At 44.7% G+C, this 22,749-nt stretch overlaps 1 protein-coding gene across 2 annotated transcripts in view; it reads right to left on the bottom strand.

Annotated features, from left to right (window-relative positions):
* Nucleotides 1-22,749, bottom strand: part of GPC3 (glypican 3) — a 789,745-nt gene that overhangs the window by 242,412 nt on the left and 524,584 nt on the right. For both annotated transcript variants that reach the window (XM_073641318.1, XM_073641317.1), the window contains exon 7: nucleotides 16,197-16,353. In XM_073641318.1, coding sequence (XP_073497419.1) covers nucleotides 16,197-16,353 — 157 coding nt within the window. The remainder of the gene's footprint in view (nucleotides 1-16,196; nucleotides 16,354-22,749) is intronic.

Genomic DNA, 22,749 nt, shown 5'->3' with positions numbered 1-22,749 from the left:
GTTTCAAGTGATGTCGGCGCTTACAGGACAATCAATCAAATTGAGTGGGTGGTGACACCCATGACTGAATGAAAATTAAGCACACCCCTATGACTAAATGAGCGGGTACGATATAACTATATAAAGTACGTTTGAGACATGATTACAGCGCCGTTTTTAATGAAAATAACGTGTTAGTGATGCACACTCCACTTTTTTATATTAATATTTCCTGTCCTTTAAAGAAGAGTTTTCAGCAGGCTCCTTATCATCAGAGGCACGATTACAATGACAGGTAACACAGATAAATAGAAAAAAGAGGGGTCGCTCACTGGTCTATTCGGGTGCTCTGAAGAAAAAAGTAATCTAAATTGCAGAGAACTTCGGCACTCCATACATGAATATATAAGAAATATTATATCTAGACTGATGTCACTTTACAAAATGAAGGTTTTTTGTGCATAATTTGGCCAATTTATGTGTGCCCATCAACCACGACAAGGTCACCTTCGTATGATGGGAAACTACGCTACGCTACCACTGGATATGCCACTCTTGGGCTGTAAGCCTCTATGGACAATATGTCTCTGCTTGGGCTTTTAACCTACAATGTATGGGCTGGTAGAGCTAGTTAAAACCACCTGTGAATGAATAGAAGGAGTTAGTGGGAGGGACGCATGGTCAGAAAAAAGGCTGTCAAACTTCTAATAGTGTGAACACATACCTGATGCAATGTCCCAGGAGCGGGATCTCAAAAATGATTAACAGAAAAAAGAGGGGTCGCTCACTGGTCTATTCGGGTGCTCTGAAGAAAAAAGTAATCTAAATTGCAAAGAGAACTTCGGCACTCCATACATGAATATATAAGAAATATTGTATCTAGACTGATGTCACTTTACAAAATTATGTTTTTTTGCACATACTTTGGCCAATTTATGTGTGCCCATCAACCACGACAAGGTCACCTTCGTATGATGGGTAACTACTAGTGTTGAGCGAACATGCTCGACACTGCTCGGTACTCGCCCGAGCATCACGCTACTTGGGATGTTCGGCGAGCACCGAGCATTTCCGGGTTACTCGGGCGGGAGCTCGGGTCTCCGCCCTGCATGTTTGGCGCTCTTTACAGAGCCAATGAACATGCAGGGATTGCCAGCCAGTCACTGTAATGCTGCAGCCATGTTGGTTGTGGGCATTACAGTGATTGGCTGGCCGCACAGAGTCACCTCGAGTATTTAAAACCGGGCGCCGCCATCTTGGACACAGTCGCTCCGGATTAGACAGTGTAGGGACAGCGCTGCTGATTTAGGGAGAGATATAAACTGCAAAATAGTTAGTGTATGGTCTGTAAAGGCTGCCAGAACAAACAAACAGTCCTTTTCAGGACTAATATCCATCCCAGATACCAGGCAGGCAGGCTGTATAGGAGACACAGTGGTTATACCAGCAAACGCTGCATTACAGTCCTGTGTGCTCCTGTTGCTGAAATTGCTTGACTTAGCACCAGGTGTCGGGGGCCAGGAAAAATCCTTTTTTTTTCATCTAAATCCTCCTTTTTTTTTCCTCCTTCACACTGTACAAATACCCGTCTTATTAACCTTTTGGTGTGTCCCCCCCCCCCCCAAAAAAAAAGCGTGTCTCTGATTTTTCAGACACAAATATAACTGTTGAAAATAGTCTGGTGTAGGATAGAGAAACAGAAGTGTTGTTTTGCACTTCCACGGTTCAAACCTCTGTATTATCCATTTTGGGCCATTTGTATCTAAAAAAAAAACAGTTTGAGTGTGTCGCTCACTGTTCAGCCGCAAATATCTCTATTTAAAAAAGTGTGGTATACCCCAGTAAACAATAACTGTGGTTTTGCCATCCCACGGTAAAAAATCTCTATTATTCAGCTTTTGGTAGTTTTTTCCGTAAAGAAAAACAGCAGTGTCTCCTGACTGTTGTGACACAAAAATATTTCTGTTGAAAATAGTCTTGTGTAGGCCCGACATCCCAGTGTGGTTTCGCAGTTCCACGGGTCAAATCGCAGTACTATCCAGCTTTGGGCCTTTGGTATCTAAAAAAAAAGCAGTTTGAGTGTGTCGCTCACTGTTCAGCCGCAAATATCTCTATTTAAAAAAGTGTGGTATACCCCAGTAAACAATAACTGTGGTTTTGCCATCCCATGGTAAAAAATCTCTATTATTCAGCTTTTGGTAGTTTTTTCCGTAAAGAAAAACAGTAGTGTCTCCTGACTGTTATGACACAAAAATATATCAGTTGAAAATAGTCTTGTGTAGGCCCAACATCCCAGTGTGGTTTCGCAGTTCCACGGGTCAAATCGCTGTACTATCCAGTTTTGGGCCTTTGGTATCTAAAAAAAAAGCAGTTTGAGTGTGTCGCTCACTGTTCAGCCGCAAATATCTCTATTTAAAAAAGTGTGGTATACCCCAGTAAACAATAACTGTGGTTTTGCCATCCCACGGTAAAAAATCTCTATTATTCAGCTTTTGGTAGTTTTTTCCGTAAAGAAAAACAGTAGTGTCTCCTGACTGTTGTGACACAAAAATATATCTGTTGAAAATAGTCTTGTGTAGACCCGACATCCCAGTGTGGTTTCGCAGTTCCACGGGTCAAATCGCTGTACTATCCAGTTTTGGGCCTTTGGTATCTAAAAAAAAAAGCAGTTTGAGTGTGTCGCTCACTGTTCAGCCGCAAATATCTCTATTTAAAAAAGTGTGGTATACCCCAGTAAACAATAACTGTGGTTTTGCCATCCCATGGTAAAAAATCTCTATTATTCAGCTTTTGGTAGTTTTTTCCGTAAAGAAAAACAGTAGTGTCTCCTGACTGTTATGACACAAAAATATATCAGTTGAAAATAGTCTTGTGTAGGCCCGACATCCCAGTGTGGTTTCGCAGTTCCACGGGTCAAATCGCTGTACTATCCAGTTTTGGGCCTTTGGTATCTAAAAAAAAAGCAGTTTGAGTGTGTCGCTCACTGTTCAGCCGCAAATATCTCTATTTAAAAAAGTGTGGTATACCCCAGTAAACAATAACTGTGGTTTTGCCATCCCACGGTAAAAAATCTCTATTATTCAGCTTTTGGTAGTTTTTTCCGTAAAGAAAAACAGTAGTGTCTCCTGACTGTTGTGACACAAAAATATATCTGTTGAAAATAGTCTTGTGTAGACCCGACATCCCAGTGTGGTTTCGCAGTTCCACGGGTCAAATCGCTGTACTATCCAGTTTTGGGCCTTTGGTATCTAAAAAAAAAAGCAGTTTGAGTGTGTCGCTCACTGTTCAGCCGCAAATATCTCTATTTAAAAAAGTGTGGTATACCCCAGTAAACAATAACTGTGGTTTTGCCATCCCATGGTAAAAAATCTCTATTATTCAGCTTTTGGTAGTTTTTTCCGTAAAGAAAAACAGTAGTGTCTCCTGACTGTTGTGACACAAAAATATATCTGTTGAAAATAGTCTTGTGTAGGCCCGACATCCCAGTGTGGTTTCGCAGTTCCACGGGTCAAATCGCTGTACTATCCAGTTTTGGGCCTTTGGTATCTAAAAAAAAAGCAGTTTGAGTGTGTCGCTCACTGTTCAGCCGCAAATATCTCTATTTAAAAAAGTGTGGTATACCCCAGTAAACAATAACTGTGGTTTTGCCATCCCACGGTAAAAAATCTCTATTATTCAGCTTTTGGTAGTTTTTTCCATAAAGAAAAACAGTAGTGTCTCCTGACTGTTGTGACACAAAAATATATCTGTTGAAAATAGTCTTGTGTAGGCCCGACATCCCAGTGTGGTTTCGCAGTTCCACGGGTCAAATTGCTGTACTATCCAGTTTTGGGCCTTTGGTATCTAAAAAAAAAGCAGTTTGAGTGTGTCGCTCACTGTTCAGCCGCAAATATCTCTATTTAAAAAAGTGTGGTATACCCCAGTAAACAATAACTGTGGTTTTGCCATCCCACGGTAAAAAATCTCTATTATTCAGCTTTTGGTAGTTTTTTCCGTAAAGAAAAACAGTAGTGTCTCCTGACTGTTGTGACACAAAAATATATCTGTTGAAAATAGTCTTGTGTAGGCCCGACATCCCAGTGTGGTTTCGCAGTTCCACGGGTCAAATCGCTGTACTATCCAGTTTTGGGCCTTTGGTATCTAAAAAAAAAGCAGTTTGAGTGTGTCGCTCACTGTTCAGACGCAAATATCTCTATTTAAAAAAGTGTGGTATACCCCAGTAAACAATAACTGTGGTTTTCCTCTTCCACGGTTCTAATCTACTCTTTATTACCCTTTTTCCATTGATAGTGCAAGTGTAAGCTATTTTACTTCATTCACAATGGGCAAGGCGCGTGGCAAGGGACGTGGAAGTGGACGTTCTGGTGATGGTTCGTCCAGAGGACGGGGCCGTGGCCAAGGTGAAAATGAGCCACAACCAACAGCCACATCTTCTCGCTCCCACTTCTTGACCGAATTACTAGGGAAGCACAGAACAACACCAGTATTGAGAACTGATCAGTGTGAACAGGTTATTAATTGGATAGCAGCTAATACTTCCAGTTACCTGGGCACCACCACCTCCGGTCTGTCTTCCACACGGTCAACTCTTAGTAGCCGTGAGTCTCGACCGCATACTCCTCCTCACCCTGATGCTCCTTCCTCCCACCATGCCGAGTGTCGTCAGACAGCAAGTGATCCCACACTTGGACACTCTGAAGAGCTGTTCACTGGTCCATTTCCATACTTGGGCCCCTCGCCTGATACACTTGAAGTGGTGGAAGAGGAGATCCCATGTTGCGATGCCCAAATATTTGAACAGCCACGGCCACAGGAAGTCGACGTTGGCAATCTGTCGCAAGAGGTGGACGATGACGAGACACAATTGCCAGGAAGTGAGGAGGAGGATCGTGGTGCGCAAGTGGAAGAGGAGGAGGTGGTGGATGATCTAGTAACTGACCCAACGTGGAAGGAGGACATGCAGAGTGAGGCCAGCAGCACACAGGGGGAGGGAGGCAGAGTACCCCAACAGGCAGGAAGAAGCAGTGTGGTGGCAGCAGACAGAAGGCAGGCAACCGTTCCCCGTAACACCAACACGAGGGACGTTGCCAGTACAAGCGGTAGGTCTTCCAGAGTCTGGAATTTTTTAAAAGACTCTGCTGATAACCCCAAAAAGGCCATATGTTCCACCTGCCATGCCAGCATCAGCAGGGGTGACAAAACTACCAGCCTGACCACCACCAGCATGATCAGGCACATGGCAGCAAAGCACCCGACTTTGTGGGGCGAAACCCAGGGTCCACGACCAGTGTCAGCGGGTGTCACCACTGCTTCTTCCACTGTTGTGCGTGCAATAGAACCCCCTGTTGTGTGTGCAAGGCAATCCCCTGTCCATACTGCAAGTAAAGATGCCCCCCCCTCTCAGTCTTCACTTGTTATGGCAGTTTCTCAAGAAACAGCATCCACGTCCACGTCCCACCGCAGCGTTCAATTGTCCATATCCCAGACCTTACAACGAAAGCGGAAATTCGCAGCTAACGCCCCACAGGCCACAGTCCTAAATTCGCACATTTCACGACTGCTTGCGTTGGAAATGCTGCCTTTTAGGCTGGTGGAGACGGAATCCTTCCGCAATCTTATGGCGGTGGCCGTCCCTCGGTACTCGGTCCCCAGCCGACACTATTTTGCCCGGTGTGCCATCCCCGCACTACACAAGCACGTGTCCCAAAGCATCTGCCGTGCCCTCAACAACGCAGTTACTGGGAGAGTCCACCTGACAACGGACACATGGACAAATGCTTGTGGCTAGGGACGGTACATCTCTCTGACGGCACACTGGGTAAACATAGTGGAAGCCGGGACCCAGTCGGACCTTGGGACGGAACACATCCTCCCCACACCGAGGATTGCGGGCCCTATGTCAGTCAGAGTTGCCCCCACAGAGTACAGCTCCTGCGCATCCTCCTCCTCCTCCTCCTCATGTTCAGCCTCCATCTCAGATATCACCACATCAGTTACAAGCTGGAAGCATTGCAGTACTGCCTCCTCCAAGCGGCAACAGGCTGTGTTGAAACTCATAAGCTTAGGTGATAAACCTCACACTGCTTGTGAGTTGTGGACAGCTGTGAAAGAGCAGGCAGATCTGTGGCTGAGACCGCTGAACCTACATCCCGGCATGGTCGTGTGTGACAATGGCCGTAACCTGGTGGCGGCTCTGAGGCGAGGTGAGATCACACACGTACCATGCCTGGCTCATGTGCTTAACCTCGTGGTTCAGCGGTTTCTTAAATCGTACCCCGAGTTGCCAGATCTGCTCGTGAAAGTACGCCGCCTGTCAGCTCATTTTCGCAAGTCGGCTACAGCTTCCGCCGCCCTTGCTGTGTTGCAGCAGCGTTTGCAGCTTCCGGCACACCGACTGGTGTGTGATGTCCCCACACATTGGAACTCTACCCTCCACATGTTGCAAAGGATTTGTGAGCAGAAGAGAGCAGTTGTGGAGTACCAGCTGCAACAAGGCCGTCGATATTCAAGTCAGACTCCACACATAAGACCTCAGGAGTGGACCTGGATGTCTGACATATGTACCATCCTGACAACCTTTGAGGAGGCCACCAAGATGGTGAGTGGCGATGACGCCATCATTAGTGTCAGCATCCCACTTGTCTGTCTTTTGCAACGCTCTCTGCAGAGAATTAAAGAGGAGGCATTGCAGCCAGAGTATGATGAGATGGATCAAGAAGCCGTAGCGGGCGATTACACACAGCCCAGCCTCATCTCATACCAACGTGCATTGGGGGACAATGAGGGAGAGGAGGAGGAGGAAGAACAGGAGCTGCTATCATGCGTTGTAGACGGTAGTACCTGTACAAGTGTCATACGGTCGGTTCAGCGTGGGTGGCCTGAGGACAGGGGGGGAGGAGGAAGAGGAGGAGGAGAGCATGGTCAGTCGTCATCTTGGTGAGGACACGGAAATCTTGCCCGTTACCAGTCTAGCACGCATGGCTGACTTTATGTTACGCTGCCTTAACCGTGACCCTCGCGTTGTCAAAATGTTGGGTGACAGTCATTACTGGTTGGTGACACTTGTAGACCCCCGCTACAAGGAGATCTTTCACTCTCTTATTCCTGAGGTGGAGAGGTCTACAAAAATGGGGCAGTACCAGAAGGCCCTTGCTGCAGAACTCTTAAAAAAATACCCATCTGAACACGCTAGCGGCAGAGGTCACAGTTCGTTGCCCAACCAAGGCGTACAGGCGAGAGAGATGCAACTACAATCCAGCAGAGGCAGGGGAACACTGTCAACGTTCTGGGACAGTTTTCTGACACCCGCCCAGCTTACAGGCCCTGAGGTGCGGGGTACTCTCACAAGGAGTGGAAAGTTTCAAAATATGGTGAGGGAGTACCTTGCCGACCGCACCAGCGTCCTCCGTGATTCCTCTGTGCCTTTTAATTATTGGGTATCCAAGCTGGACACTTGGAATTAACTCGCTCTGTACCTTTGGAGGTCCTGGCCTGCCCTGCCGCTAGCGTGTTATCGGAGCGTGTTTTTAGTGCCGCTGGGGGAATTATAACTGATAAGCGCACTCGCCTGTCAACTGACAATGCTGACAAGCTGACCCTTATCAAAATGAACAAGGGCTGGATTGGGCCAGACTTCTCATCACCACCAAATGACAGCAGAGTAACATAAAGTCAAATCCACTGTGTTATTTCGGGAGGTGTATTCACATGCACCGCTTCACACCCACACATGGGTATACGCTTCCTCGTTTTGGCTGTTTTATCTTCTTCTCCTTATCCTCAGCCTCCACCACCACTATACCACCAGGGTGCCAGCATTGCAAGTTCCTCCGTCCTTATTTTTGGCAGCTTTTGCTTGCAAGGCATAAGCAAATACTATGGGACACCCACTCCCCAATAATGGGATTTATGTTTGTAATATGCTGTACTGCATGGCTCTTGTAAGGGGCATTGCAAGTTGCTCCGCCCTAATTTTTCGCAGCTTTTGCTTGGCAAGCATAAGCAAATACTATGGGAGACCCACTCCCCAATAATGGGACTTATGTTTGTAATATGCTGTACTGCATGGCTCTTGTAAGGGGCATTGCAAGTTGCTCCGTCCTAATTTTTGGCAGCTTTTGCTTGGAAAGCATAAGCAAATACTATGGGAAACCCACTCCCCAATAATGGGACTTATGTTTGTAATATGCTGTACTGCATGGCTCTTGTAAGGGGCATTGCAAGTTGTTCCGTCCTAATTTTTGGCAGCTTTTGCTTGCAAGGCATAAGCAAATACTATGGGAGACCCACTCCCCAATAATGGGACTTATGTTTGTAATATGCTGTACTGCATGGCTCTTGTAAAGGGCATTGCAAGTTGCTCCGTCCTAATTTTTGGCAGCTTTTGCTTGCAAGGCATAAGCAAATACTATGGGAGACCCACTCCCCAATAAAGGGACTTATGTTTGTAATATGCTGTACTGCATGGCTCTTGTAAGGGGCATTGCAAGTTGCTCCATCCTAATTTTTGGCAGCTTTTGCTTGCAAGGCATAAGCAAATACTATGGGAGACCCACTCCCCAATAATGGGACTTATGTTTGTAATATGCTGTACTGCATGGCTCTTGTAAGGGGCATTGCAAGTTGCTCCGTCCTAATTTTTGGCAGCTTTTGCTTGCAAGGCATAAGCAAATACTATGGGAGACCCACTCCCCAATAATGGGACTTATGTTTGTAATATGCTGTACTGCATGGCTCTAGTAAGGGGCATTGCAAGTTGCTCCGTCCTAATTTTTGGCAGCTTTTGCTTGGAAAGCATAAGCAAATACTATGGGAGACCCACTCCCCAATAATGGGACTTATGTTTGTAATATGCTGTACTGCATGGCTCTTGTAAGGGGCATTGCAAGTGGCTCCGTCCTAATTTTTGGCAGCTTTTGCTTGGAAAGCATAAGCAAATACTATGGGAAACCCACTCCCCAATAATAGGACTTATGTTTGTAATATGCTGTACTGCATAGCTCTTGTAAGGGGCATTGCAAGTTGCTCCGTCCTAATTTTTGGCAGCTTTTGCTTGCAAGGCATAAGAAAATACTATGGGAGACCCACTCCCCAATAATGGGACTTATGTTTGTAATATGCTGTACTGCATGGCTCTTGTAAGGGGCATTGCAAGTTGCTCCGTCCTAATTTTTGGCAGCTTTTGCTTGCAAGGCATAAGCAAATACTATGGGAGACCCACTCCCCAATAATGGGACTTATGTTTGTAATATGCTGTACTGCATGGCTCTTGTAAGGGGCATTGCAAGTTGCTCCGTCCTTGGTGACTTGGGGCCTTCTGTTAGCCTCCGCTCCACGATGGCAGTGCTGGTCCCTTGCTTCTGACTGAGCCTCCGGGCTTCTATGGCCAGAGGACCTGAAATCCCCTGCCGGCTGGTTTTTGCTGCTGGATATATAAGTCCTCACAGCCTCGGACTCCTGTGTCCGGTTCCTATTGTCTTCTGCCAGGGCGAGCTCTGCTCAGCTTCCAGCCCCTGGTCTTTAGCTCCTAGCTCCTACAGAGCTCCTTGCTGTTACTTTCCCTTGCTCTCACTCTGACTCTGACTGTTCTCTGTTCTCTGACTCACTCAACCCCGCCCCAGATCCAGTTTATAAGGGCAGAATTCTCCCCTCCCAGGACTGGGGCAGGAGGATGTTGCATGTTTAAGGGATCCTGACCAGGAAACCTCCCACTTGCTCTCTGACATAATATCTCTATTACTGTGGTGACCAGACCCCTGGGGTGCCACACATGGCTCTTGTAAGGGGCATTGCAGTTCCTCATAATTTTTGGAAAGCCTTCCATTCACTGCTTAGGCCAACAGTGCACAGGAGACCCAGTTGCTATAAATGGAAAAAAAGGTTTAGTTAACGCCCTCTGACCTCCATGTCATTTCCAAGGGGCATTGGAGTGCCTCGAAATTTTTGGTAGGCATTGCACTCACTGTATGCCCTATAACTGTGTAGCCGAACCGCTCCTTTTGTTACAGAAACATATCCTACAAGACATATCTGGTTGATTGGCCTGATATTGATGTGAATGGTCCCTGTTCCTCCTGCTCTTTCTCCTTTGCCACTACCTCATCCATCATTTATCACCTGAAGCTTTGTTTTAACGGGAGTCATAGAACTTGGATAGTAGCAGGAAAACATCCAGCAATCCTCGGAGGAGGTAGGATATGCGCCAAAACGCTGACCACCTCAGGCCTAGCCGCTACTACGTACATGCGCTTGCATTACAACAAAACAAAGCAGATGCTAACTTCTATCATCCTCATCATGCTCCTCACCTTGGCACTCTCAACTCCCCTGATGGAGAAGCCAGGATCCACCGGAGGAGTCTGATAGTCCGGTGGGCTCGGCCAATGCTGCCCTAAAGCAGGCCAGGCTAAAAAAGTGTGGGAAAGGTTACCGGGACAAATAGGGGTGGCTGGGACCGAGTATGGACACCCGGCCACCCCCTGGAGGCTGGGGAGCAAGCGGGGACACCCGGCCACCAGGCGGCTGGGGACTGAGCCATGGCCGACACAGCCATGGCGTGATGGCCAGATTCCGCCTCCACATGCCTAAAAGGCCCAATTTAAAGTGCAAGCAAGCAAGCAGTATGGTATTGCAGCCTGGGGGTGGGTGGGTGGCAGGCTGCATACTTGCGCTAGCATTGCAAGGAATGGGAGAGGTACAATTGAACACTGCCCTGGGACAAGGACTTGAATGGGGATAGTTGCAAGTCTGCAACGACAGGTGCAAGGTGGGAGGCATCTTCCCATGTACCATGAACAGGGGTTTGGCATGCACACACTACAGTGGAATAGGCTCTCCTTCCCACTAAATGCACTGGGGAGGGCACAGGTAATGTTTTGGTATACGCGCTTAATCTTATGTATAAAGCACACCAGGACAAATAGGGGCGACTGGGGACTGAGTATGGATACCTCGCTCCCGAAGCAGCCATGAGGTAGTGGCCAGCTTCGGCCTCCTCCAAACTAAAAGGCCCCATTTCAAGTGCAAACTAGCAGTATGGAATTGCAGTCTGGGGGTGGGTGGGTGGCAGGCTGCACACTTACACTTGCATTAAAAGAAAACATAGCAGATGCTAACTTCTGTCATCATCATCATGCTCCTCACCTTGGCACTCTCAACTCCACCGATGGAGAAGTCAGGGCCCACCGGAGGAGTCTGGTTCTCTGGTGGGCTAGTCCAATGCTGCCTAAAGCAGGCCGGGCTAAGAAAAGTGTGTGGGGGGATGTTCCAAGGAGAAATAGGGGCGGCTGGGGACCGTTTATGAACACCCGGCTGCCCCCAGGCGGCTGGGGACCGTGTGTGGACACCCGGCCGCGGGGCGGCTGGGGACCGAGTATGGACACCCGGCCGCCGGGCGGCTGGGGACTGAGTATGGATTCCTGGCCGCCAACACAGCCATGACGTGGTGGCCAGATTCTGCCTCGACATGCCTAAAAGGCCCAATTTCAAGTTCAAGCAAGCAAGCAGTATGGTGTTGCAGCCTGGGGGTGGGTGGGTGGCAGGCTGCATACTTGCGCTTGTGTTGCAAGGAATGGGGGAGGTACAATTGAACACTGCCCTGGGACTAGAACTTGCATGGGGATAGTTGCAAGTCAGCATCTTCTGATGCGGCAAGGATCACTTATGATGGGCACACTTTTAGACAGTGACCTGGGAGTCAGAGATGCTTCCAGGGGTCTTCCCAATGCTGTTCCCATGTCTTTTCAGCACTTTATGCATGTGTCACACAGCACATGGCCAGATAAGGTTGTAAAATGTTAAAATGACATTTCCCGGTGAATGCATTTGTCATAGTTGAAAGCAATACAAAAGTGCAAAAACGCATAAAAAATGCTACTTGTGAACATAGCCGAAGGTGTGGAGCAGTATTTTTGTTTTTGGTGATTTATTTTAACTTATACACAAGTATTTTCCCTGGAAAGGAACTTCCTTAACATATTTCACAGGAAAAAAAGTTTCACTTTAGTTTTTGAACGTTTTATTGTGAGCCCGTAAAAGTGGCTTAATACCTCTGACCACGTTGTTGACAGCAGTGACCTGGGGGTCAGAAATGCTTCCTGGGGCGATCCCCATGCTGTCCCCATGTCATTTGAGCACTGTCACTATCGTTTTGGGCACTTGTTGGGCTTTTAAAAGACTGCCGGGGGTGCCACCGCAAAAATGCTCGAGTCTCCCATAGACTAACATTGGGCTCGTTGCTCGGGTCGAGCACCCGAGTATCACGGCGAGCTCGGCCCGAGCTTCAAGCACCCGAGCATTTTAGTGCTCGCTCAACACTAGTAACTACGCTACGCTACCACTGGATATGCCACTCTTGGGCTTTGTAATTTAGATTACTTTTTTCTTCACAGCACCCGAATAGACCAGTGAGCGACCCCTCTTTTTTCTATTAATCATTTTTGGGATCCAGCTCCTGTGACATTGCATCAGGTACGTGTTCACACTATTAGAAGTTTGACAGCCTTTTTTCTGACCATGCATCCTTCCCACTAATTCCTTCTATTCATACACAGGTGGTTTTAACTAGCTCTACAACTTTTAACTAGCTCTACCTACAACAGATAAGGGCCCAGGCATCATGCCTACAACAAATAAGGGCACGGGCATCATACCTACAAGAAATAAGGGCACGGGCATCATGCCTACAACAAATAAGGGCACGGACATTATGCTAACATGTTCAAGGCCATCAAATATACAAACTAAGTTTTCCTAAGCTGGTGCTATCCTTAATAATCATGGAGATCATACAAAATGCTAGATGTAGTTGTTTTTTCATGTGGTGTGTATTCATATTTGTATAGACTAACTTGAGTAAAACAGAAGATTTTGTAATGAAAGTTATAGTATTAACCTTACTTTCATGTTATGGGTTAAAAAATGTTCTAAGAAACTCAGTTTTGTCAAAATTATGGAAATGGTTCATGTATTCAGTTAAATATTGATTAAAATCTTGCTTTTCAAAGGGGTGTACTCATTTATGCCGAGCACTATATATATAGGACAGAATATATATATATATATTCAATGACAAGCAAACAATATGTTTAGGCTAATTAATTGTTTCTTCCGGTTAGATTATCCATTTTAGATACACAGTCATGCATTACAGATGTTGGAAATAATGAAAACTTCATCATAAAAATATCCCTTTATGCTTGGTTATTTCACTAGGGTAACATAATAATGAATCTCTTAGCATTGACTTCTTACTAGCATATGTTTATAGTCGCTTACAAACTTTTAGACTTGACACTTTACAAGTTTTCTTAAATCACGACTTTAATTGGCCCCATGTCATTACGAGACAGACACCAAAGTTATTCTCAAAACACTGGAAGATAAATCAAAGTTTTTAAGAAAATGACTATTGCTCCCAAGTTAAAAAGACAGACACATATGGTAAGCCTGGTGTTTAAGAAAGGAACAAGGAAAAGGTTATGTGGGGTCAAAAAGAAAAAAATGTATTTGCAACAGTTTTACATGGTAATGTATCTCTTTATGTCAACAGCTGGACTCGGACCACAGGGTGGTGACCAAATTCTCATGACATCCAGGGCCGAGCTCCAAACCCAAGATCATCACTTTCAAGGGTCATTTTTACCATAAGTATGAAAATGAAAAAAAAAAGTTTAAAAAAAAATCCAGTAAGTAGTGTTCATGTAACAATAAGGCAAACAGCACTTGATGCATATAAACAACAGTAACAATAACTCCACAAATAAATAATATGACACGATGGATTGAATACTAAATATCATTCTGGAATGTAACATTTCACTGCATTTCTGCAATTGATGCATGACACCGCAGTGTTGTTGGGTGTTGAATGGAATGGTGATGAAAGATCACATGGGTGATACACACGTGGTCAAAATTGTTGGTACCCCTTGTTTAATGAAAGAAAAACCCACAATGGTCACAGAAATAACTTGAATCTGACAAAAGTAATAATAAATTAAATAATCTATGAAAACGAACAAATGAAAGTCAGACATTGCTTTTCTGCTTCCACAGAGTTTTTAAAAAAAATTAAACTCATGAAATAGGCCTGGACAGAAATGATGGTACCCCTGAAAATAATCTGACAAAAGGGACATGTTTAATCAAGTTGTGTCCACTAATTAGCATCACAGGTGTCTACAATCTTGTAATCAGTCAGTGGGCCTGTATATAGGGCTACAGATACTCTCTGTGCTGTTTGGTGACATGGTGTGTACCACACTCAACATGGACCAGACGAAGCAAAGGAAAGAATTGTCTCAGGAGATTAGAAAGAAAATTATAGACAAGCATGTTAAAGGTAAAGGTTATAAGACCATCTCCAAGCTGCTTGATGTTCCTGTGACTACAGTTACACATATTATTCAGAAATTTAAGATCCATGGGACTGTAGCCAGCCTCCCTGGACGTGGCCGCAGGAGGAAAATTGATGACAAATCAAAGAGACGGATAATACGAATGGTAACAAAAGAGCCCAGGATAAAAGAGATTAAAGATGAACTTCAAGCTCAAGGAACATCAGTGTCAGATCGCACCATCCGTTGTTGTTTGATCCAAAGTGGACTTCATGGGAAACGACCAAGGAGAACAGCATTGTTGAAAAAAATCATAAAAAAAGCCAGACTGGAATTTGCCAAACTACATGTTGACAAGCCACAAAGCTTCTGGGAGAATGTCCTATGGATAGATGAGACAAAAATGGAAGTTTTTGGCAAGACACATCAGCTCTATGTTCACAGATGGAAAAATGAAGCATATCAAGAAAAGAACACTGTCCCTACTGTGAAACATGGAGGAGGCTCTGTTATGTTCTGGGGCTGCTATGCTGCATCTGGCACAAGGTGTCTTGAATCTGTGCAGGGTACAATGAATTCTCAAGACTATCAAGGGATTCTAGAGAGAAATGTGCTGCCCAGTGTCAGAAAGCTTGCTCTCAGTTGCAGGTCATGGGTCTTGCAACAAGATAATGACCCATAATACACAGCCAAAAACACCCAAGAATGGGTAAGAGGAAAACATTGGACTATTCTGAAGTGGCTTCTATGAGCCCTGACCTAAATCCTATTGGGCATCTTTGGAAAGAGCTGAAACATGCCGTCTGGAAAAGGCAACCTTCAAACACGAGACAACTGGAGCAGTTTGGTCATGAGGAGTGGCCAAAATACCTGTCAAGAGGTGCAGAAGTCTCATTGACAGTTACAGGAATCGTTTGATTGCAGTGATTGCCTCAAAAGGTTGTTCAACAAAATATTAAATTAAGAGAACTATCATTTCTGTCCAGGCCTATTTCATGAGTTAAATTTTTTTAAATTCTGTGTAAGCAGGGTTGAAAAGCAATGTCTGACCTTCATTTGTTCATTTTCATAGACTTTTAATTTATTATTACTTTTGTCAGACTCAAGTTATTTCTGTGACCATTGTGGGTTTTTCTTTCACTAAACGAGGGGTACCAACAATTTTGACCACGTGTGTATATCAAAGTGCTTATGCTAAAAAACTGGGGTAAAATATTTTTAAAAATTGAAAAAATTTTGTTAAACGTGTGTGCGAAATAAAAACTGCAACTTTCGGCATTTTCACACCAGTTTCAAGCAGCTCTGCCAAAATGGGTGGAACTGGGAAGGTAATGGGGCAGTACATGGCATAGCTATGCCAGTCATGGCCGGGACGAGGGGTAGGCTGGGTAGGCACCTGCCTAGGGTACTACCTCCTGCCTCCCCATGGGGGGCGCACATTGGGGAAAAAATTACATTGATGAATGCCTGCGGCCACACTGCACCCTCCTCTGGCCACAGGCATTCAGCACAGTGAGAGCCGGGGTGCATGCAGAGTGAGCAGTGTTCCTCCCTGACACCACTCACCCCTCTCTCTGCTTGCACCCCGGCCATCGCTCCCTCCCTGCACTCAAATGTATTTGCATTTGATTTGACTAGGGGGCGGATGTGACTGGTCAGTTCCAGCTGCTGACAACACTGAGAACAGGGGTGCTAGGTGACGCACCTCCACCGATCAATCACTGATGACCTATCTTAATGATGGGCCATCAATGTTAAAGTAGTGGACAACCTCTTTAAGTCTTGGATAATAAATATTTAGGTCATGTAGTGAGCAGTCAAGAATTTAGCAAGGAAACCAAAACTTTTCTTCTAATCATATAACCACAGAAAACAACTTACCTGGTATAAAGCGCAGCTGATTTCTTATTCTTAATCCACTCTTTCCTGAGCCATCCTCACACTCATCTTCATCATCACAGTCACCACTCTGCGAATCTTCCTCATCTGCAATTTTTCCCATGTTTTTCCTGCGTTGCGTTGACATTCCCTTTAAAAGCTAAAGACAAATAACACGTAAGTAAATGCATTCAACACATTACAAAGCGTAGTAATCAGAAAGCCCAACATGAACCGTATGTCCAAGAAAATCCTGATAAATGATTAGTGACCAATGTCGTGATTTATGGCTTTATAAGAATTAAAGAACCAAGCTTACTCCATAGCACAAAGGACATCACACTACACCCACTACATCTCTCCTCGTGAAGATTTGTATGAAGTAATGAAAGCAGTGTATAGGACTGCAATGTTGTACTAAGCCAATAATTTCTGCCTCAATGTCCAAGTACAGAATCATGAAAGGACTCGCCCAAGGTCAGGAAGCAGCTGTCTCCAGGATTAGATCTGGACTCTTCAGGACAAGTGCCATAACTTTGAAATGTAAGTGGCTTCAGTCATCAAACCACCGTTCAAAAGGGAATATACATCGTAATCTGACAGTGGCCAACTCTCTAGTGGTCTAAAGCAAGAACAGCATAAACAAGAGATAGAGTGGTTGGAAATAGCTACTGCACTTTGCAGGACTCTTCAACATCAAGGGTTGGACTTAATTCAGTCCAGAAGTCGAGATGGAGGAGGTGCCAGAGGTTTACATGATATAGATTCCACTTTTGGCTGTTACAAACCGTGACCATGAAGATCAAACAAGGGTTATATGAAAGGACGGTCACAGTGTTGGTATCTAAAGAATGACTTCACATGAGTAGCTGGCGCATCCCTGTCTTTTAGTTTCCCTCTTTGAATAAGAGATGCTCGCACGAGATGTGAAGAAAACAAATATCATCTACACAGGTATTCTTGTCTATCTTTATGTAATATAGTTCCGTGGTCTGACGGGGAGGGTATCTCCACTGACAAACATACACACTATAGAAAAGTCACAGTAAGGGAAGAACTTACATGCAATTGGGGTTACCAGTTTTGCTTTTTATTTTTTTTCTGGATAGCTTATCAAAAAATGACATTGGAAAACCATAATAAATCATTATGATTATCAGTGATACAAGTCTACAGCTCATACTTCAAATATGAAGCCATCAGCTGAAGTCACTATGAACTATAAAATGATGATAATTACAGTAAAAATAATCTGTATAAATTTCTTCAGCCTCAAAAAAATTACAGACGCTTCAAATTTTTTATTATGGACAGGGCAAAAAAGTGCCCTATTTTTACGGACTGTCCTGGAATTTCTGGACATTTGGAAACTCTGCCTACTATACGAAAGTCACAGTAGGGGAATAAATTCTATATGTGTAGTCAACATTGCCAACTTGACTTTTTATTTTTTTTTCTGGACAGCTTATCAAAAAAATCATTTTTTTATGGACATATTGGAAACCATAATAAATCATTACGATTATCAGTGATCCATGTCTACAGCCCATAATTTTGATATGAGATATGAGTTGCATTCACTGTGAACTGTACAATGATGATAATTACAGTCAAAATAATCTATACAAGTTTCTTCAGCCTCAAAAAAAAATTACAGACGCCTCAAATTTCTTTTTTAGACAGGGAAAAAAAGTGCCCTATTTTTACGGACTGTCCGGGAATGTCAGGACTGTTGGCAAACCCTGTGTGCAATGCTAGGCTCATTAAATGCACATCTTAATATAAGGATTACACAGACTTTTTGACATAGATATTTAAAAAAAAGTACACCAGCCTCCTCAAATCTAAAACTGGCCATATGTATGCACAGCTATTTTTCCTGAATCCCACAAATAAGTATGCACGGCTATTTTTTCCAAAAATCCCAGAAATATAAGAACACAAATCTCACAAATATAAGAATGTTCAGCTCGGCCGAGCTTTCATGTGTTTTCAATGGGGAGAGACTTCTGCTGCCAGACTCCTTTGGTGGTGGCTTATCTCCAGGAGAGCAAAAGGAACACATTAGATGTCAATCCCATCCTGCCAAAATTGGCGGTTTCAATCTACTTTTATCTAAAGTGTGAAGCCTTGAGAAATCTACTTAACATTGCATGCAGTTGGTTTTTGAAATCTGATGGCAGATCTGCTTTATTGATTTCAGCCCAAATGAGACCAAATAATTTCCACAGGACCGGCTGAACTCTACCCTCACAGCAGATGTTGGAGGAAAGAAGGGTGAGACATTTTAGATTTCAACATTTCTGATTGTTTTGCTCTTAGTGGAAACTTGTGTAGAGGGCTCAGATTCTGTATGCCACAGATCAGGGTGGACAGCACGGACCAGATCAGGGTGGACAACACGGACCAGATCAGGGTGGACAACATGGACCAGATCAGGGTGGACAACACGGACCAGATCAGGGTGGACAACACGGACCAGATCAGTGTGGACAACATGGACCAGATTAGGGTGGACAACACGGACCAGATCAGGGTGGACAACACGGACCAAATGGCACAGCAGGCAGGACTTGCCGGATGGCACATGGAACAGCAAGGACTAGGAATAGAGACTATTAAAGATGAATTTTGAATATGGAGGATGGCCAAAAAGCATCGCAACCCCAATTTGGCCATGAAGAAACCAATTCTCACAAGTATGCCAAATAATGTACTATATAAACAATTTAAGCCATTATCTCTTAAAATGTTTCTATGAAACTCTGGGATTCTATGTATCCCGGGGAGGGGTACCCCTAAAAATAGCAAGAGCGAGAGAAGTCATATTGTCCTTTTTAGGGGTTCCCTCATGATACAAAGGTTGGGAATTACTTATAAGAAATTTAGTACAAATAGAGACCAATCATTTATTCACTAAAGCTAAAATAAGTCCTGCTTGTTGATAGTGTCTATGTATCCTCAGAACTTTTTTTGTGCTGAACAAACTAAAATGTAACTGTAAAGTCAGTGGAAAGAGTAAAATAATGTATGCATGTACGGTAAATCACACAGACACAAAATTTCACATTTGATAACTATCCAGCCAGTATTAAAAAGTGGAGCTTGACATTAATAAAAAAAAATCTTCTCCTTTATTATTCCTTTACACAGAATTCTTATGCAGCATTGCTTCTGTCTTGTGAAAAAGACATGTTTTTTACAAGCATTTTTGTGGCTTTTTTATGTACACATGCATCCATTTTTTACCAAAGTGCATCATGCTTAAGATATTTTATTTATTTTCTAACGGGCTTTTTATAGGGAAAAATCTGCATAAAAAAACTTCACACCTAAAGAATGAAGTATTTGGAAAACAATGCACCAAAAATGTGATATAGAAAAACTAAAAAATACACATTACATTATATGCATTTCATATTTTTCTATTGAAAGCCAATATTTGGCAACAGCAAAAAAAAGTCTGCAAAGCCAGCTTTAAAGAGGACCTGCCACAAGGTCAAATGTGACCAGTTTTTCTTTTATTTTATTCCTGCTGATCCCCTGAGCATTTCACTTTTTTATTAGTTAAAATCCACCGTATGGTTCCATAGATATGGGAATTTTTATTTAATGTTAATTTTATGTTCTTTACTAAGAGGGTGGGTCTTAGATACTCTGGGGTGTGTCTTACAGATACTCTGGGGCGTGCCTTACAGATACTCTGGGGCGTGCCTTACAGATACTCTGGGGTTTGCCTTACAGATACTCTGGGGCTTGCCTTACAGATACTCTGGGGCGTGTCTTACAGATAATCTGGGGCGTGTCTTGCAGATACTCTGGGGCGTGTCTTGCAGATACTCTGGGGTGTGCCTTACAGATATTCTGGGGCGTGCCTTACAGATACTCTGGAGCTTGCCTTACAGATACTCTGGGGCATGTCTTGCATATACTCTTGGGCGTGTCTTGCAGAAACTCTTGGGCGTGCCTTGCAGATACTCTGGGGCTTGCCTTACAGATACTCTGGGGCGTGCCTTCCAGATACTCTGGGGCATGTCTTCCAGATACTCTGGGCCATGTCTTGCAGATACTCTGGGGCGTGTCTTGCAGATACTATGGGGTGTGCCTTGCAGATACTCTGGGGCGTATCTTGCAGATACCCTGGGGCTTGCCTTACAGATACTCTGGGGTGTGCCTTACATATACTCTGGGGCATGTCTTGCATATACTTTTGGGCGTGTCTTGCAGAAACTCTGGGGCGTGCCTTGCAGATACTCTGGGGCTTGCATTACAGATACTCTGGGGCGTGCCTTCCAGATACTCTGGGGCTTGCCTTCCAGATACTCTGGGGCATGTCTTCCAGATACTCTGGGGCATGTCTTGCAGATACTCTGGGGCGTGTCTTGCAGATACTATGGGGTGTGCCTTGCAGATACTCTGGGGCGTGTCTTGCAGATACCCTGGGGCTTGCCTTACAGATACTCTGGGGTGTGCCTTACATATACTCTGGGGCATGTCTTGCAGATACTCTGGGGCTTGCCTTACAGATACTCTGGGGCTTGCCTTACAGATACTCTGGGACATGTCTTACAGATACTCTGGGATGTGCCTCAACAGATACTCTGGGGCTTGCCTTACAGATACTCTGGGGCGTGCCTTACAGATACTCTGGGGCGTGCCTTACAGATACTCTGGGGTTTGCCTTACAGATACTCTGGGGCGTGTCTTGCAGAAACTCTGGGGTGTGTCTTGCAGACACTCTGGGGCATGTCTTGCAGATACTCTGGGGCTTGCCTTGCAGATACTCTGGGGCTTGCCTTACAGATACTCTGGGGTGTGCTTTGCAGATACTCTGGGGCGTGTCTTGCAGATACTCTGGGGCGTGCCTTACAGATATTCTGGAGCGTGCCTTACAGATACTCTGGAGCTTGCCTTACAGATACTCTGGGGCGTGTCTTGCATATACTCTTGGGCGTGTCTTGCAGATACTCTGGGGCGTGCCTTGCAGGTACTCTGGGGCGTGCCTTGCAGGTACTCTGGGGCTTGCCTTACAGATACTCTGGGGCTTGCCTTACAGATACTCTGGGGCGTGCCAGGCAGATACTCTGGGGCGTGCCTTACAGATACTCTGGGGTTTGCCTTACAGATACTCTGGGGCGTGTCTTGCAGATACTCTGGGGTGTGTCTTGCAGATACTCTGGGGCATGTCTTGCAGATACTCTGGGGCTTGCCTTACAGATACTCTGGGGCTTGCCTTGCAGATACTCTGGGGCTTGCCTTACAGATACTCTGGGGTGTGTCTTGCAGATACTCTGGGGCATGTCTTGCAGATACTCTGGGGCGTGCCTTACAGATATTCTGGGGCGTTCCTTACAGATACTCTGGAGCTTGCCTTACAGATACTCTGGGGCGTGTCTTGCATATACTCTTGGGCGTGTCTTGCAGATACTCTGGGGCGTGCCTTGCAGATACTCTGGGGCTTGCCTTACAGATACTCTGGGGCGTGCCTTCCAGATACTCTGGGGCTTGCCTTACAGATACTCTGGGGAATGTCTTCCAGATACTCTGGGGCATGTCTTGCAGATACTCTGGGACGTGCCTTGCAGATACTCTGGGGCTTGCCTTGCAGATACTCTGGGGCATGTCTTCCAGATACTCTGGGGCATGTCTTGCAGATACTCTGGGGCGTGCCTTGCTGATACTCTGGGGCTTGCCTTGCAGATACTCTGGGGCGTGTCTTGCAGATACTCTGGGGTGTGTCTTGCAGATACTCTGGGGCGTGTCTTGCAGATACTCTGGGGCTTGCCTTAGATACTCAGGGGCGTGTCGTACAGATACTCTGGGGCATGTCTTTAGGCTGCTCTAGCTAATAACCCTGTGGACCACACCCAATTGTAAAGACCATAAGCATTAGCACAAAATAAAAAAGGCCATATCTCTGGAACCATATGGGGGATTTATATAAAAAAAAAACCTCAAAAAAGAAAAATTAGGGGAGCATCAGGAATAAAATAAGAGCAAAACTGGCCACTTTTGACCAGGTCACAGATCCTCTTTAAGGTGCACTATTTAGCTATTGAGATGATCCTTCCAGTTTGGGCTGAGTAGCATCTTATAGCTGTGCCCATGCAATGAAGTACTTGTTTTCCATTCACAACCAGTTTCATCCCCACAGCACATGTTCTTTTAAGTTCTCTTCCGCATTATTGCAAGACAATCTCTCAAGCTCAGAAAATATGCATGGAATCAATCAAAAGAAAATATTTCTAAGAATTGTTTTTAGTAACAAAGTAAAGAAAGTGTCCAACAAGGGAGAAAAACAATTCCTAAATTGTCATTAAATTAAATGCTTCTGAGAAATTCCCCACCGAGGAGCTGGAAGCTTCCCAGTTTTCACATTCACTCATTCACATGAATCAGTAGAAATTTGCACTCTATTTTTATTTGCTGCGAAAACTAAACAAACAGCCTGTTATTTTAATGTCTTTGGCATCTGTAGTTTCTTTAGGGTGGTTTAACTTCTTAATGTTTTTGCTTGGGGGGGGGGGGGTTCTGTCTTTTTTTCATAATTTATTTT

The sequence above is a fragment of the Phyllobates terribilis genome, unplaced genomic scaffold (assembly GCF_046119375.1).
Source record: "Phyllobates terribilis strain yellow unplaced genomic scaffold, ASM4611937v1 Scaffold_7__3_contigs__length_470593459, whole genome shotgun sequence".
Lineage (NCBI taxonomy): Eukaryota > Metazoa > Chordata > Amphibia > Anura > Dendrobatidae > Phyllobates > Phyllobates terribilis.
Note: the sequence above shows the minus strand (reverse complement) of the source record. Positions and strands in the feature narration are given on the sequence as shown.